At 40.2% G+C, this 14,842-nt stretch overlaps 1 protein-coding gene across 1 annotated transcript in view; it reads left to right on the forward strand.

Annotated features, from left to right (window-relative positions):
* Positions 1-14,842, forward strand: part of PDE11A (phosphodiesterase 11A) — a 409,487-nt gene that overhangs the window by 257,162 nt on the left and 137,483 nt on the right. Inside the window, exon 10 of the mRNA XM_002749280.6 lies at positions 4,967-5,017. Within this exon, the coding sequence (XP_002749326.3) occupies positions 4,967-5,017 (51 nt within the window). The remainder of the gene's footprint in view (positions 1-4,966; positions 5,018-14,842) is intronic.

Consider the following 14,842-nt stretch of genomic DNA (forward strand, 5'->3'; position numbering starts at 1 on the left):
TCAAGTGCCAGATTTCAAAGGGAACGCTTCCAGTTTTTGCTCGTTCAGTATGATATTGGCTGTGGGTTTGTCTTAAATAGCTTTTATTATTTTGTGATAGGTTCCATCGATACCTAGTTTACTGAGAGTTTTTAGCATAAAGAGCTGTTGAAATTTTGTTGAAGGTCTTCTCTGCATCTGTTGAGGTAATCATGTGGTTTTTGTCTTCGGTTTTATTTATGTAGTGGATTAGTTTATGGACTTTCGTAAAAATACTTTGTAGTTAGATTCTGAAGGTCATGATAACAGATCATGCAGCAGACACAGTTATCTCAAGTACCTTTTGAACATTTCATTCCATTATACAGCAGGCAGTGTCTTAAATATCTGACAAGAAAAACTGATGATTTTTCAGTTTCAACACATCTGTTCAGTTGCCATGTCTTTGAATACTGTTATCATCTTGTTAAGAAATCCTGGAGTGTGGTTCGTCACAAAGTTAGATGACACTTCTGTCAGGTCATTGCAAGTAAATTGGTTTTTTATTCCTTGTGGTTTGTCATCTTTCTTAGTTAAGGACTACAGCTGAGAGCAAAGCTTCTTTATTTCTTTAGAGCTCATCAATATAAGTTATTTGGGATTTTACCTCAGATCAGCTTAGCTTAAGTCTGCCATCCAGACTTCACCAAGTGCCACGTTGCCAGCAGAGCAATAAATGTATTCATGGAACCCTTTTGTGTCCAAGACACTCAGTCTGGATCCGCAGTGGGGTCTTCGTTCCTCTTCGCTGTTAAGTGCTTCTTTACATTTGTGTTGCTCTCCGCTGGTGTAATGGTCCATATCTCATTTCAGGAGCAAATGGCTGCCCAAATCCACAGCAAATTAACATTCAAGACACTTGGTGCAAGAGATCTGTCCTCCAACTACAATTCTGGGGGCTGCAAGACAAGCATTTGGCTCCTGTCCTGAACTGCATGTAGAGAAGGTCAAGGCTTGATCCAGTGGTCCTATTTCATAGTTCTGCCCATTGTTTGTCTTTTGAAAGATAGTTAATTGTCTTTTCATGCTGGGCAAATGCAACACAAAAACATGACTTCTCGCCTCTGTCTTTCATGGGTCTGATAATTGCCTTATCGACTTTTTGTTGTTGTTTTGCTGGAAGCAAGTTCAGTCCAAAAGTTAATTAGAGTTGGTATAGTTTTGGAAATAGTGATTTATTTTAGAAACTATAAAGATTTCTTAAGTCAGAGCTCACCAACAAAACTGAGTCAAAAATATTTTTTCAGTTAATACCAACACAAATGACAAATCCATCTATCATAGAAATTTTCTTGTGAAAGTTTAATGCTCATCAAGTGTTCTGTGGATGAAATATTTACTTTTGTATGTAGGCTTTATACAAATTTTATTTAGATGTCGAAAAAATTAACTGGTGTGTACGTTATAGTAATACTCTTGTAACCTAACAATGTTTCTCATAGGGAATGATAGTATATATATAAAATCATGTCTTACAAATGCCTCTTTCTTCAAAACTATTATAATGCATTCAGTTAAAGCTTTTTTACTTGATCAAAGGTATTATTATTATTATTCAAAAATGTATGATGAACCTAGATATTTGCTATGAAATATATAGTTTGAATTGTGGAGGAAACTAACTTATCCAGGAAGGTTGGACAACAGTAGTTTTAAATAATATGATCCTGTAATTTGTTAAGATTTATCCTTAACTATAGAAATTTGGCTGATTTTTAGTCATTATCTGTGCCATATAATATTATTAATAGACAAACCATAGACTGAAGGCTTGTCTTGCATATTTGTGAAACATACATCTGACAGAGGACTTGAATCCAAAATATACAAAGAACTCCTACGACTCGATAACAAACAAAAACTATTGTAATTTTAAATGAGCAAAAAGTCTTAATATGTAATAATTGTCTGCTTCACTGATTCAAATAGTTTCAGTTTAGTGGAGTTAATAGCTTTTTTTTTTTTTTTTTTTTTTTTTTAATAAGGAAGAGTTGATTTAAACAAACCTGACTAAGCACCACCTGGTGACAGAGATTTTGAATTGCAACTTGAGTTTTTGTGGGATATTTTTTAAAGGTAAAGTCTGAAGAGTGAATCTGCAGAAATAGACTTGAAAACTGTAAGAAATTCTAATAAAATGACAGCCAAATTAAATTTTACCATAGTAAAATGGAAACAAAAGAACAAAATCAATTCATCTATACATTGAAATACCTATTGATATAATATCCAGACAAATACTTATCTGGTAGAATTTTAATTGAATATTAATAAAACACATATAAATTGACATTTGTGTACCAGGTATTCTACATGTACTATTGCATTTAATCTTCCTAAGAACTCTGTACAGGCCCACTCCATAGAGTATTTCCGTGGTTAAAATTTCCCAGCAGAAAATATCTTCATTTTTGATAACCAGACCTCATAGAACATATTTATCTCTCCATACAACATTTTTGTGAGTCCCCTCCCAAAGGTAAAAAGGATTGAGAAAACTATGGAAAAACAAGTAATGTCAGTAAGAAAAATGTTTATAATGACGAGAAAGTTGTCATAATAACACATAATAACACAAAGAAAATTGTTGTTAATAACTATATTAGTTATGACCAGAAAGTAACATTTTAAGCAGCTATAACATAACGGTATTTTTTGTTCTATATATCTATGAATTTTACTGTGTTTTGACTGAGTTTTAAGAAGTTGCTGCAGATCTTATAATGCACTGAATTTTTTTCCTAGTTATAAAGAATTAAAAGCAGGCTTCCTGTTAGTGTTTTCAGGAGGAACCTCTATGTTAAGCAGGAGATGCCTGTGTAGTCTTAGGTTACACCACCTTTCAAATGAGACCCAAAGAGATTAAATCATTTGCCCAAGCTCCCAGGGCTCAGAAGTGGAGGCGTTGCAGCCTGACTCTGAAGCCTGTGTTCTAACCACCGTGAGACATTGCTTCCATTGTAGCTTTACTTGTATCACACAAATGGTACGTGCCATAGGTCAGCGCTTCTCAAAGTTCTTGGTCAATAGGTTATTAGGTTGACTGTTACCAGTTTAATGTTACCTAAAAGGGAATTCTGTGGCTAATTAGATTTGGGAAATACTGTGTTTAATGAAATAAAGCATGTTACTTTGTTTTTCACAGCCAAATGTGCACTATAGTTTTCTAAGGTTGGTAGGTGAAGAAGGAGTTAGCATTTCCCACGCTTACTTGTTTGAGGTTTGTATAGATTAAGAATGCAGGCCAGGCACACAGGTTCATGCCTGTAATCCCAGCACCTTGGGAGGCTGAGGCAGGAAGATTGCTTGTACCCAGGAGTTTCAGACCAGCCTGGACAACATGATGAGACCCCTGTCCCTACAAAACATAGCTGAGCATAGTGTGTATGCCTGTAGTTGCAGCTACTTGGGATGCTGAGGTGGGAGAATCTCTTGAGCCCAGGAGGTCCAGGCTTCAGTGAGCTATGATCACATTACTACACTCCAGCCTGTGCATTAGAGTGAGACCTGTCTCAAAAACAAAACAAAACAACAAAAAAGGTGTTGGCAGCATAAAACATAAAACATACACATGCTATTTATGTGTGAGTGTGCATATGTCTGTAAATATGCCTTATCAAATACCACAAGTGTGCATTTATTTGTCCCACAAAACAAGAAGTCTGGGGCAGAGGAGCCCAGGGTCAGGCTCCTTTCTCTTTCGCTTTCTGTTCTACTATCCACGGCAAGCTGGCATTCACTGCCATACTTGTCACATCATACATATAAGATTTTGCTGCACTTCCAGGCTTTACAACTGTATTCCACAAAGGAAGAAAAGAAAACAAAGCTGCAGCACCAACACTCTCACTTATAATTCACTGACCAAGGCAGTGTCATAAAGGCCACCCTATAGGACCACCCCCAGCTGCAAGGAGCCTGCAAATTGGCTTTTTACTTTTAAACCTCTGTATCAGTGAGTTATGACATAGATAAATTGGGAAGGTTGATTCTCACTCACATGACATGTCATCAGCTGCAGGTTGGCTGCAGTTCTGCTCAATATATCTTCTTTATTTGGGGGCTGAGACTGAAGGATCAGCCCCTCTCAGGCCATGCGCTTCCCATGGCTGAGGCAAAAAGGAGGTGGCAGAACCGTTGCTGTTGAAGACACAGTCAAAGTGGCATTTGTTACTTTCCCCGACATTCCATTGGCCAAAAGAAGTCACGTGCCAATGCTGATGTCAATAGGGACAGGAAGTACAGTCCTCTTATTAAAGGGTCACAGATACCCTTTAAAAGATTATAGCAATATAATCTTTCCTAACATAATAAAAGCAGGCAAGTGAGAATAGGCGACATTTGTTTTCAGAGCATTTCACCGGACAAGTATTCACATCCTTTGGGAATTGTAGTTTTAAGTCACATCATGTCCTTATTGTTTTTTTTTTTAGACAGGGTCTTACTCTGTCACCCAGGCTGGAGTGCAGTGGCATGATCTCAGCTCACTGTAGCGTCAACCCCCTGGGCTCAGTTGATCCTCTCATCTCAGCCTCCCTGAATAGTTAGGCCTTCAGGCACATACCACCGTATCCAGCCAGTAGATCTTTTGGATTTTTTGTGGAGATGAGATTTCACCATGTTGCCCAGGCTGGTCTCAAACTCCTGGGCTCAAGTGATCTGCCCACCTCACCCTCCCAAAGTGCTGGGATTACAGGGGTGAACCACTGCACCTGGCTGTTGTCCTTTTGATGAGATAACTATCAATAGAAAAATCCTGATATAAAACATTCTTTAATATGTGAATTATGTCAGAGAATGTTATTAGACATGTTGTTTCTTGTCATACATTAAATTCCACCTTTGAATCAAGGTAACATACATGAGCAAAGCTTATTTTTAAGCCAGAAGAATTTCAGAAAATACAGTCATGTCTAGTTATTAAAATTATTTTTTTCTTCTGAATCAGGTGCTATCCTACCATGCAACATGTTCAAAAGCTGAAGTTGACAAGTTTAAGGTAAGGAAGGAAATGGTTGCCTTGTTGGTGCCTACTGTTACGCTTCGCCTGGCCTCCTGAGCTCTGTCACTTGGCTCTAGAGAATTAATCCTGCCCACTAGGACCTGGGGGACTAGCACTGGGCAAAGGCGTATTTGTATATTTCTGTTTTAGAGGGGAAGAGGGACTTGTATATCACTGAGTTGTCATTTTATAATAATTTACATAATTCAGCATTTCTTCCCACTTGTTAAGTAAGCGAGATATCAGGGAAAACAATCTGTAATTTGGTGAGAATCAGGACACCTGGTTTTGCCACTGGTTTTACCTCTAACTTGCTGTTCAGTTAAAATCGTAGAGCTGTGTCTCCATCTGTAAAAATATGTGGAAGAGATTGAGAGAATAATAGCTAACACTTACGTGTTTGCTGTGTGCCAGATGTGATACCAGGCATCTTACCTGCATTAATTCATTTAATCCTCACAATCCTCTGAAGAACGTGCCGTTTTACAGATGAATAAATTGAAGCATGGGGATGCTGATGCCAGGCCAAGGTTGAACAGTTGTAAGAGGTACAGCAATCTGGTCCCAGAACCAGAGCTCTTAACCACCATATTTCACTACCACACAGGTTGACCCCCTTTCACCTCCAACATCTGATGAGTCTGTGAAAGAGTTTTAGATACTCCTTCTGGCCTTAGTTTCCACCATTTCCTTACATGCAATTCAGAATCCTTGTTCGTTTCCATGAACTTCTACCATGCATGTTTTCGCAATGAGTAAAACATGGGAGTACAGGAAAATTTTCTTTTCCTTTTGAAAGTTTTGGTGCCTGCCATTCTATATTTATGTGGCAGTTCAGAAAGTTTTCGGGAAAAGCTACCACAATCATGAGAAAGATCATGTTTTTTGTTGCAATATTAGAATCTAATATCACTTTGGTGATGCCTACTTTTCTACGAGTCCATTTGCCCATATACAGTGCAGAGACCTTTGGGCCTGGGAATTGAATCAGATTACTAGAACTGAGCACATGAATGATGAAAGGAAGCAAAGGAAGATGTTTGTTCCAAACACTGAGAGTAGGGATAGAAGAACTTCTTGCAAGGGCCAGAAGCAGCATATCTACTGCAAGCATAGGAACTGCTCGGGCTCCATCCAACGATATGGTCTATTATTGACTTAGAGAGATGCTGAGGGGAAAGACCTGCAATTATAGCCCTGATAAAAACGGAGAGACAGGGTGCCAGCAAGAGGTGACAGCTGAGAGCAGAGGGAGGAAACAGGACAACTAAAACCACAGCAGTGAAGGCCCATTTGTTGCAGAGACAAACATCCTGCAACTTGAACTCAAACTCCACCAGGGCAGCACTATTTGTATGCTTCATTCCTGCCTTTTATGGTCCTTGGGACATAGTAACACTCAATAAATACTTGTTGAATGGATGAATGAATGGATGGATAAGGGAATGAATAAATAAATCCAAAGAGCACCAATGGTTCCAGAACTTGAAGCAATGAATCATTAAGAAAATCTTAAAACTCTGATAATATATAATTATTTTATGTATTTCATATAAATTTTACTTAATGTATATAAATTTTGTAAATATTTCCATAAAAAATATTTAAGGCTTTTTAATTTTAGCCATTAAAGTTCAGTTATATAGAAATCCTATTTATGAGAATATCCAATTCCTGCTAAAATGCTAATATAATGTTTATATTATGTTTTTTGCTATTATTACAATTACCATCCTTGCTAAAAGAGGGAAGGGGTAGGGAAGAAGAAAGACAGCAAAGATGGCAACATGAGCTTTAACTCATGTGACTGAATATGACTGCAAGAGCTGCCCAGAGGTATAGCAGGCCAAAATCCATAGCTGTTTAGTTTCTAAAGGCACCAGCATTCAGGCTTCATTTTTTTACTTAAAGAAAACATTGTCCTGGAATTTGGTATGCATTTCTATTGTTAACTCACAAATATACTAAAATATGGAGTATTTAAATTTGAGAACAAAGGGTTATTTCATCTTAAAATTATCAAGATTAAGAATTTAACTAATTTACTCCAGATTTTATCATGAAAGATATTATCTAGCATCTTATTACAATGTAATTGAGATATAGTAGACCATTTTAACCATTTCAGAATGGCATTTTTCTTGATATATAAAGTAAATAAAACATTATCCATAATTGGTAGCTGATGTCTGTTATAACTGCAGCAATAACAATAAAATGTAGTGGGCTTAAAATAATCCTGCACATAGACAGTGAAAAGCATTTACTGAAATTCCAGGCTGGAGTACATGCAGTGGCAGTTCCCTAGCATTGTAGCTAAATAATAGTAAATACATGCTTTGTTTTGACCAATATATATGACAAACCATGTTTGTGTTCGAGTGTATTGTCTTTCTTGCTACCTGCAGTACTTTTTTAAACAAAGATGACTGTAAAAAAAAAATTCAAGTATGCAATCATTTGAAGTCTGGAATCATGAGTTAAAGCAGGGGTTCTCAACCCCCAGGCCATGGACTGATACCAGGCCACGCAGCAGGAGGTGAGCAGCACGCGTGCAAACATTACCACCTGAGCTCTGCCTCCTCTCAGATCAGCAGTGGCATTAGATTCTCATAGGAGTGCGAACCCTGTTGTGAACTATGCGTGTGAGGGATCTAGGTTGCGTGCTCCTTATGAGAATCTAATACCTGATGATCTGAAGTAGAACAGTTTTATTCTGAAACCATCCCTACACCCCCCACCCCTCCCCAGTCTGGAAAAATTGTCTTCTATGAAACTGGTCCCTGCTGTCCAAAAGGATGGGGACCACTGAGTTAAAGGATGGCTGAGTTACAATGTATTGGACTAAACCCAGCTCGGACCAGACTAGTGATCAGTGATTCAGAGGTTAAGCCAGAGTTTGGGAAGAAATGGATTCATCCAATTCTGACAAAGATCTGGAGGTCTGGAGTCAAATATTACATACGTACATATGACAGACTTCATTTGGAACCTAAGCAATACCACATCTGGGATGCAGAAATGTCTGGGAGACTAGTGAGCTGTAGTTATTTACATGAGAGACTAACAGTCCTTCTGAATAAAGAACTCTTTCTCGTGAAAGTTAAGGCCAGAGACCTCAGTGTCTAGATGATTCCAAGTTCAGCATGAAGTTTGAACCTTGGATTTATCCTTCACCTCATCCCCCCAGGGTCCATGTTCTCAGCTGAGAAACTGAGTAAGCACAGAACGCATGGGCTTTGGTATGGTTTCAGTGCATTACATACTCCAATAGATTGAGGGTCAGAGTGCCAACAGCACTCAACAGAAGGCAGCAGCCTAATGGAAGGAAGCATCACTACGGACCTGTGGCAAGGCACTTCCTGCCTGTGTGACCAGCAGAAGCTGATGGAATCAATGGAATCAATGCAGGCTCAGGGGTCACATTTTAAGGACAGGTAAGGTGTACCCTGAGGACTCCCAAAAATAAGTAGAAAAGATGGAGACCCTGTACTATTGGAGAATGTGATATATACCATTAATCATTCCTAGTTTGGTATCATTTGTACTCATAGATTGTGGGGCCTACGGGAAGATCGATTTTGCATAAGATAAACCTGTAGTGAATTATTAATAATCATTAATGCTAGATTGATGCTATTTTACCCTTCTTCATATATGGTCTTCCTATTTCATATCCCTTTATGTTTTGGGATTTTCTCCCTCTATGCTAGATTGCTTTGTTGCTGGGAGGGTGGTTGTTTTGTTTTGTTCTGATAACCCTATTATTTCTGTTGGAAAAAATTTCCTTCAGGAGTGTGTAGTACTGATGGGTGGGTGAATGGGATTAGAGTGTGAAAACCTTTCTAGAAGTGTCCTTGGACTGTCCAGCTGGACCAAATAGCTAAAACAGCATATAATTACACATCCAAGAATGACAGAATTTGGGTTTATTTTTCCTGATTCTGTTATATCATTTATACTTCAAGAAATAATCTTTTTTATAGGTCTACCTATACACAAAAAGATCACAGAACTTCCTGAAACTAATGAATTAACTGTTTTGAAAGTCTGATTCAGGTTGTAATGTCAATAAATTTTCCTTTATGGGTTGATTGCCCTGTGCATCTAATGAGAAAACCAGGATCTAAAAAAACATTTTTTTAATCCTCATTAACATATACTGATCTTCCATGAACTTGAAATAGGAAAGTTATATACAGAAACTTTGTACAGATTTTAGTGACTGTTTCTATCTCTGCAGCTCTGTGCTAACAGGAATAATGTATAAAGACCATAGTGACAATTACATCTCCTTGAAGATGGCTGGTTTAAAGGCTTTCAGTAACCTAAAGATGCCAGCTGGGATAATATAAGAAAATGAGTTTAGTACACCAATTATATGCTTCTGTCATTTTATGGACTTTCCTTAGATTCCAATGTGGTGGGCAGACCAAACAATTATCACTATATATTGCCACTTTACCAATTAAAATCAACTCATGGACATTGTGGTGTTATATTGCTGCCTTGTATCATCCCTGCCTTCAGTTGGGAACTGCATGGGTTATGGCTGCAATCAAAGATGAACTCGTGTACAGCACTACAACCGCCTCGGTAATTAAGCACCAATAACTCAGGTTGGGGTTTGGGGTTGGACTACCTCTAACATATTTCAAGTTTTCAATGTTAATGCCTAGGCCACAAATTAATATCCTGGTAAAGTAAATAACGTACCAAGAATATGTACTCCTCGTGGCATTTATATACGGAAATAAGAATAACTGCATCAAAAATAGGATCTTATGGCCTCCTTTGCAGACTGAGCAATGGGATGTGATTTACTAAGCTTTAAAAAATTAGATTTGAAAAGACACTTTAATCCATAAATAGTCTAACGTGTATAATAAGAAGCTTCAGCCCTCAAGACTGCCCTTATGGCTATGCCAGGAGATGTGTCCGCCGTACGCCCTGCACTAGGGCCTCTTACACAGCAGGCAGGTGCGGGGCTGCCCCCTTCCCTAGGCTGACCAAGTGCATGGGGTGCCTTTTAGTAGTTGATCCGCCAGAGGGCGCTCCTTCCTCCAGTTGGCACAAAGGCACTACAAGCACTAGCCACCGCCCTGCGCAATCTATTTCCAAAGCCCTGGAAGAGCCCAATCGTTGCAGCAGCCCCTTGCGGAGGCAGAGCTCACTGTGCAGGGAGAGGGTTACACCATGGCATTTACCCAAACTCAGGCGACACAGAGAATGCCGAGGAGGAGGGCAGAGCTGAGCCCCATGGACAGCCGCGGGATGGCAGAGGCCGGGGAGCTTACTTCCCACCACATCGATAGGGGCACCTCCAGCTCCTCTGCTTCAGGACGGGATGAGCCACAGAGGCTCTTCCACAAGTCCGGGATAAAGCAGGACTTGTGGGTGCCAGAGAGAGAGCAGGAGCTTTGTCTTTTTTCTCTACAGTCTCAGTTCTCATGGCCTTCCTGAAATGCTGCTTTCTGAAATCCCATCAGTGGCTTTCCAGTGCATCTTGGCTCATTTCTAAGGTGGTTTAGAAACCACATAAAAGGAATTCGGGTATCATCTTACACCTAGCCTAAGCTGTCTCCTCTTCAGTTCCTGCCTTTGGAATTTAGGAAGTTGTTTTGACTTTAAATAGTATTTATGCCAAGTTTAATATCCGAGTTGTTTTTTTTTTTTTTTTTTTTTTTTTTGGTCAGGGAAAGTTATTGAACCTTCACCAGGAAATTGACTGCAGAGGAAACAGCTGCATCAGCACCCTAAAGGGCATCTTCTGCTCAGAAGCAGCTGCCCAGCCCTGCGGTTTGCACTGCTCAGGACGCATCCATAAATATGCAGAGTGCTTCGCGTTGAAATGTCCAGTTCTCTTTATGAATTGTGTCTTAATCAAATGCCACATCAGAAAAAGGATGGTTGTACTTTGTCACTTTTGAGTATTGAAGATAGAGGCAGAGGGCGCGGTGAGTGGGTGCTGGGCATGAAGGGAACCAGGTCTGCGAGCCCAGGCTGGCCTTTCCTCCTGCTGAGCTAAGCGGCTAGGGATTGAGGGCCCTTCAAGGACCTGCCTGACCCAAATACACCCGGTGGTGACCCTGACCTCCCCTCACATCAACCTCAGCGGACACTATTTGTCATTTCTTTCTGTTTGAAAACAAAGCAAGGACACTGTCCCCAGAAGGTCCCTGTGAGCGTCTCCTTTCCTTGGGAAGAAGAGTGGCCCCAGAGGGCTTTCTCCCACCTTCTCCCTCCCCCGTGTTAGCACAGCGGAGTTCACTGCCTTCCCTAAGTGTCACACAGGAAGGTGCAGGAAGTGTGAACCTGAGGCAGTGAAATAAAGGAGGGTTCATTTGTTTCAGAGCGCTGCGAACAGAAAGGCAACAAGTCCTGTAGGTCCAGTGGAGAGCAACAGTGTGGCCCAGTGAGATCCCTGACCCCTGAACTGTAAAGGGAACGGGAGCAGTTAAAGGCATCAGAACTTTCCAGAACACTAGGGCATCTGGGACTGTATCAATTTATCTTCTTTTTGGTTTTTCTCTAATTAGAACCGTTGATAACTAGCTGTGGAGACAGGAAATGAAGAACACGTAGCCTGTCACCTCAGTGAGAGGGGCTTGGGTTGGCCATCGGTGGCTTTCCCCCCACTGTTTGTTCAGTATGCACAAAGCTACGACCTCTTGGCTGTTGGGCTTCTGTAGCCCTCAACCTCCAGTTGTACACTTTGGCTATCATTGTACAGTTATCATGGGGTCCTCACCACCGCCTGCTCCCACATAGAGTCCTGTCTATTCTGCCTTCCAAACATCTCCTACTCTTGTCTGTCCTCACAGCCTGCACTAGCGCAGATCCTCATTCTCCCTCATGCAGGCCGTTATTGTACACTGCTCTCCTAGCTGGGCTCCCCGCCACCTGCTGTTGATCCTCTCTGAGACCCATCTTGGGCACAGCTGCCAGATGAACAGATGAACTCTTCTGTTAGTGTAGGTTCCAGCTCACAAAATGTAGCATCTTCTAGGAGCCTCTAGATTCTGTCAATTCAAATTCTTTAATTGGACATTGAAAGTATTCCAAACTCTAACTTCCAGCTCACTTTTCCAGCCTGTTCCCCATGCTCCCGCTGAGCCATCCTTCACTAAATGGTTCTACTTGGTGTTTTCTGCCGATTTCCTGTCCTCCTTTATGTTTGTACCCATCCTTCCCCTACCTGCATATTTAAAGCCCTAACAATCTATCTGACCCTTCTAAACTGCCCCTTTCTTCATGGAGTTGTTCCTGCTATCCTTTAGTCAAAAGTGATCTTCTCATTCACCCTTCTTCCCACCACACTCATCACTTTCTACCTTGCAATATAAATTTTGGTGCACCTGTCTATTCAAATGGTTAAAGTAGATGCATTTTTAGGAGAGAATTCTTGACTTACTCATTTTATAACCCTTATATCACCTAAAGCCATGCTGGATAAATTTCTATCTTGTGATCAACTTCATTGAAATGTTTGCCATTTTTATGGCCAAAGAATTTAAGATGCTTGGGTAGAATTTTGAAGGAGGGACCTATGGCAATAGAAATGTCTGACAACTGGGGCCGGGCGCGGTGGCTCAAGCCTGTAATCCCAGCACTTTGGGAGGCCGAGGCGGGTGGATCACGAGGTCAAAACATCGAGACCATCCTGGTCAACATGGTGAAACCCCGTCTCTACTAAAAATACAAAAAATTAGCTGGGCATGGTGGCGTGTGCCTGTAATCCCGGCTACTTGGGAGGGTGAGGCAGGAGAATTGCCTGAACCCAGGAGGCGGAGGTTGCGGTGAGCCAAGATTGCGCCATTGCACTCCAGCCTGGGTAACAAGAGCGAAACTCCGTCTTAAAAAAAAAGAAAAAGAAATGTCTGACAACTTTGTCCCATCCCTTGCTTGATGCTGTTTGAAACCCCTGGTTTTTATGTTCCTGGTCGTTAGTTTCCTGGTTGTCCTGTGCACCCTAAACTACATGAAAATAAAGGGATTTCTTTTCTTGGTTTAGGTTGGGTACTGGCCTTGTCCTCTTTGGAGTATGCTGTAATGAGTGTCTCCCTTCCCTGCTGGAGGCAAAAGCCGCTTTGCCTTTAACTCTTAGTCCATTCAGCAATCTCTTTACTATTAAATAAGTTTCTTCATTTGTGTATCCTGCTACCACCACCCTGCTGCCTAATTTTTTAAACTATTATTTTTGACCTTTAAAATGCCTAATACTTCATTATTTGTATCTGTGTTTACTATTTTATATAGTTCTGTGTTCGGTCTTTCCTATTTTTGAAATCATGCACTGTTTTTGAAAAAAATCATCTTCCTATTTTTTTCTCAGTTGGAAATGGATCCATCCAAAATCTTCTAAGTGTTTGGGAATCACGATTCTCTTGGTCCCAAGACACCCCATGAAACAGGCAGTTAGCAGACAATGTCTGGCCTAAGGGTTTTCTTCAGTCTCAGTGGCTAGATCTGCCTGTTTACAGTCTTTGTGGGCCATGAACACAGTAAGACAAGAGCAAGCAAATGTCTTCTTATGAAGACAGAGCAGCCACCAGATCTGTTGGATAATTTCAAGTCCTGGGCTTCAGGTTTCCTCATCTGCAAAACAAAGCCATTTCTAGTTAGAAAATGCTGTAATTTTATGAGCCTATGAAATTTATCTCTAGGAGAGAAGGAGAAAATAAAACATGAAACACCATAAATGTTGACAAAACATTTAGGGGTTTTATGACTTTTGAATACGAAAATTTTTGAATTCAGGCTCTGTTCAAAATAGCTCAGCTTGATTTAATTACAAGTAATTTCCAAAGCTCCCCATGACTATATTATATTTGAAGGATAATATAATAACACTCATGCGAAAGATATATAATTACTTGGGTAAGACAAGAGTCTCAATCTCATCAGTTTAAAAACTATACACTATTTGGGAGGCCGAGGCAGGCGGAGCACAAGGTCAGAAGATCAAGACCATCCTGGCCAACATGGTGAAACCCCATCTCTACTAAAAATACAAAAATTAGCTGGGCGGGGTGACACTCGCCTGTAGTCCCAGCTACTCAGGAGGCTGAGGCAGGAGAATTGCTTGAACCCAGGAGGTGGAGGTTGCAGTGAGCCGAGATCGTGCCACTGTGCTCCAGCCTGGCACCTGGCGACGGCGCAAGACTGTCTCAAAAAAAAAAAAAAGAAAGCTATACACTAATGTTACCCATAGATGTTTAAATAATAAAAATGCCTTAAATAATAAGAAATAGCAGCATATGAAATGTATGCATATCCATTATCTTACTTGAGGCTCACAAAGTCTTGGTGAGGGCAGGGTTAGTATATCTCCATTTTACATAGAAGGCAACTAAGGATCAAAGAACCAGCAAGAAAAAAAAACAACCAACAAGAAAAATGGAACCCCTCTGCTTTGTTTTTTCTTCTCCAGTGCTTTGTCTGATCTTGAAAACAATGCCGTTTTAAAGTGGTGAAGTAGTAAAATGGAAGCAATGTCGTGGAGTTTCATTCTTAAGTCGTTTCTTTTGATTCAGCTATTATTCTTGGAATCTTGGTGGCATTTTGATATTTTGGGGCTCAAAAAAGCATGAATGGTAATGATGTCTGAGAAAGAAATTTTGGCTAAACTTAACATTGATTTTCAATATGACCGTTTATGGTACTCTTTGGGCAATTAATATGTAATGTTGTTTTATTAGAAACTTCTTTTTGTACTGTGGTTGTGCTATCCATGTGACTTTTTGCCCTGGGGTTTTAGATTGCTTGGAAACCTAAGGAAATTGGAAACAGAAATGTTATGGAGACATTGCATCATTCTTA

The sequence above is a fragment of the Callithrix jacchus genome, chromosome 6 (assembly GCF_049354715.1).
Source record: "Callithrix jacchus isolate 240 chromosome 6, calJac240_pri, whole genome shotgun sequence".
In the NCBI taxonomy this organism is placed as follows: Eukaryota; Metazoa; Chordata; class Mammalia; order Primates; family Cebidae; genus Callithrix; species Callithrix jacchus.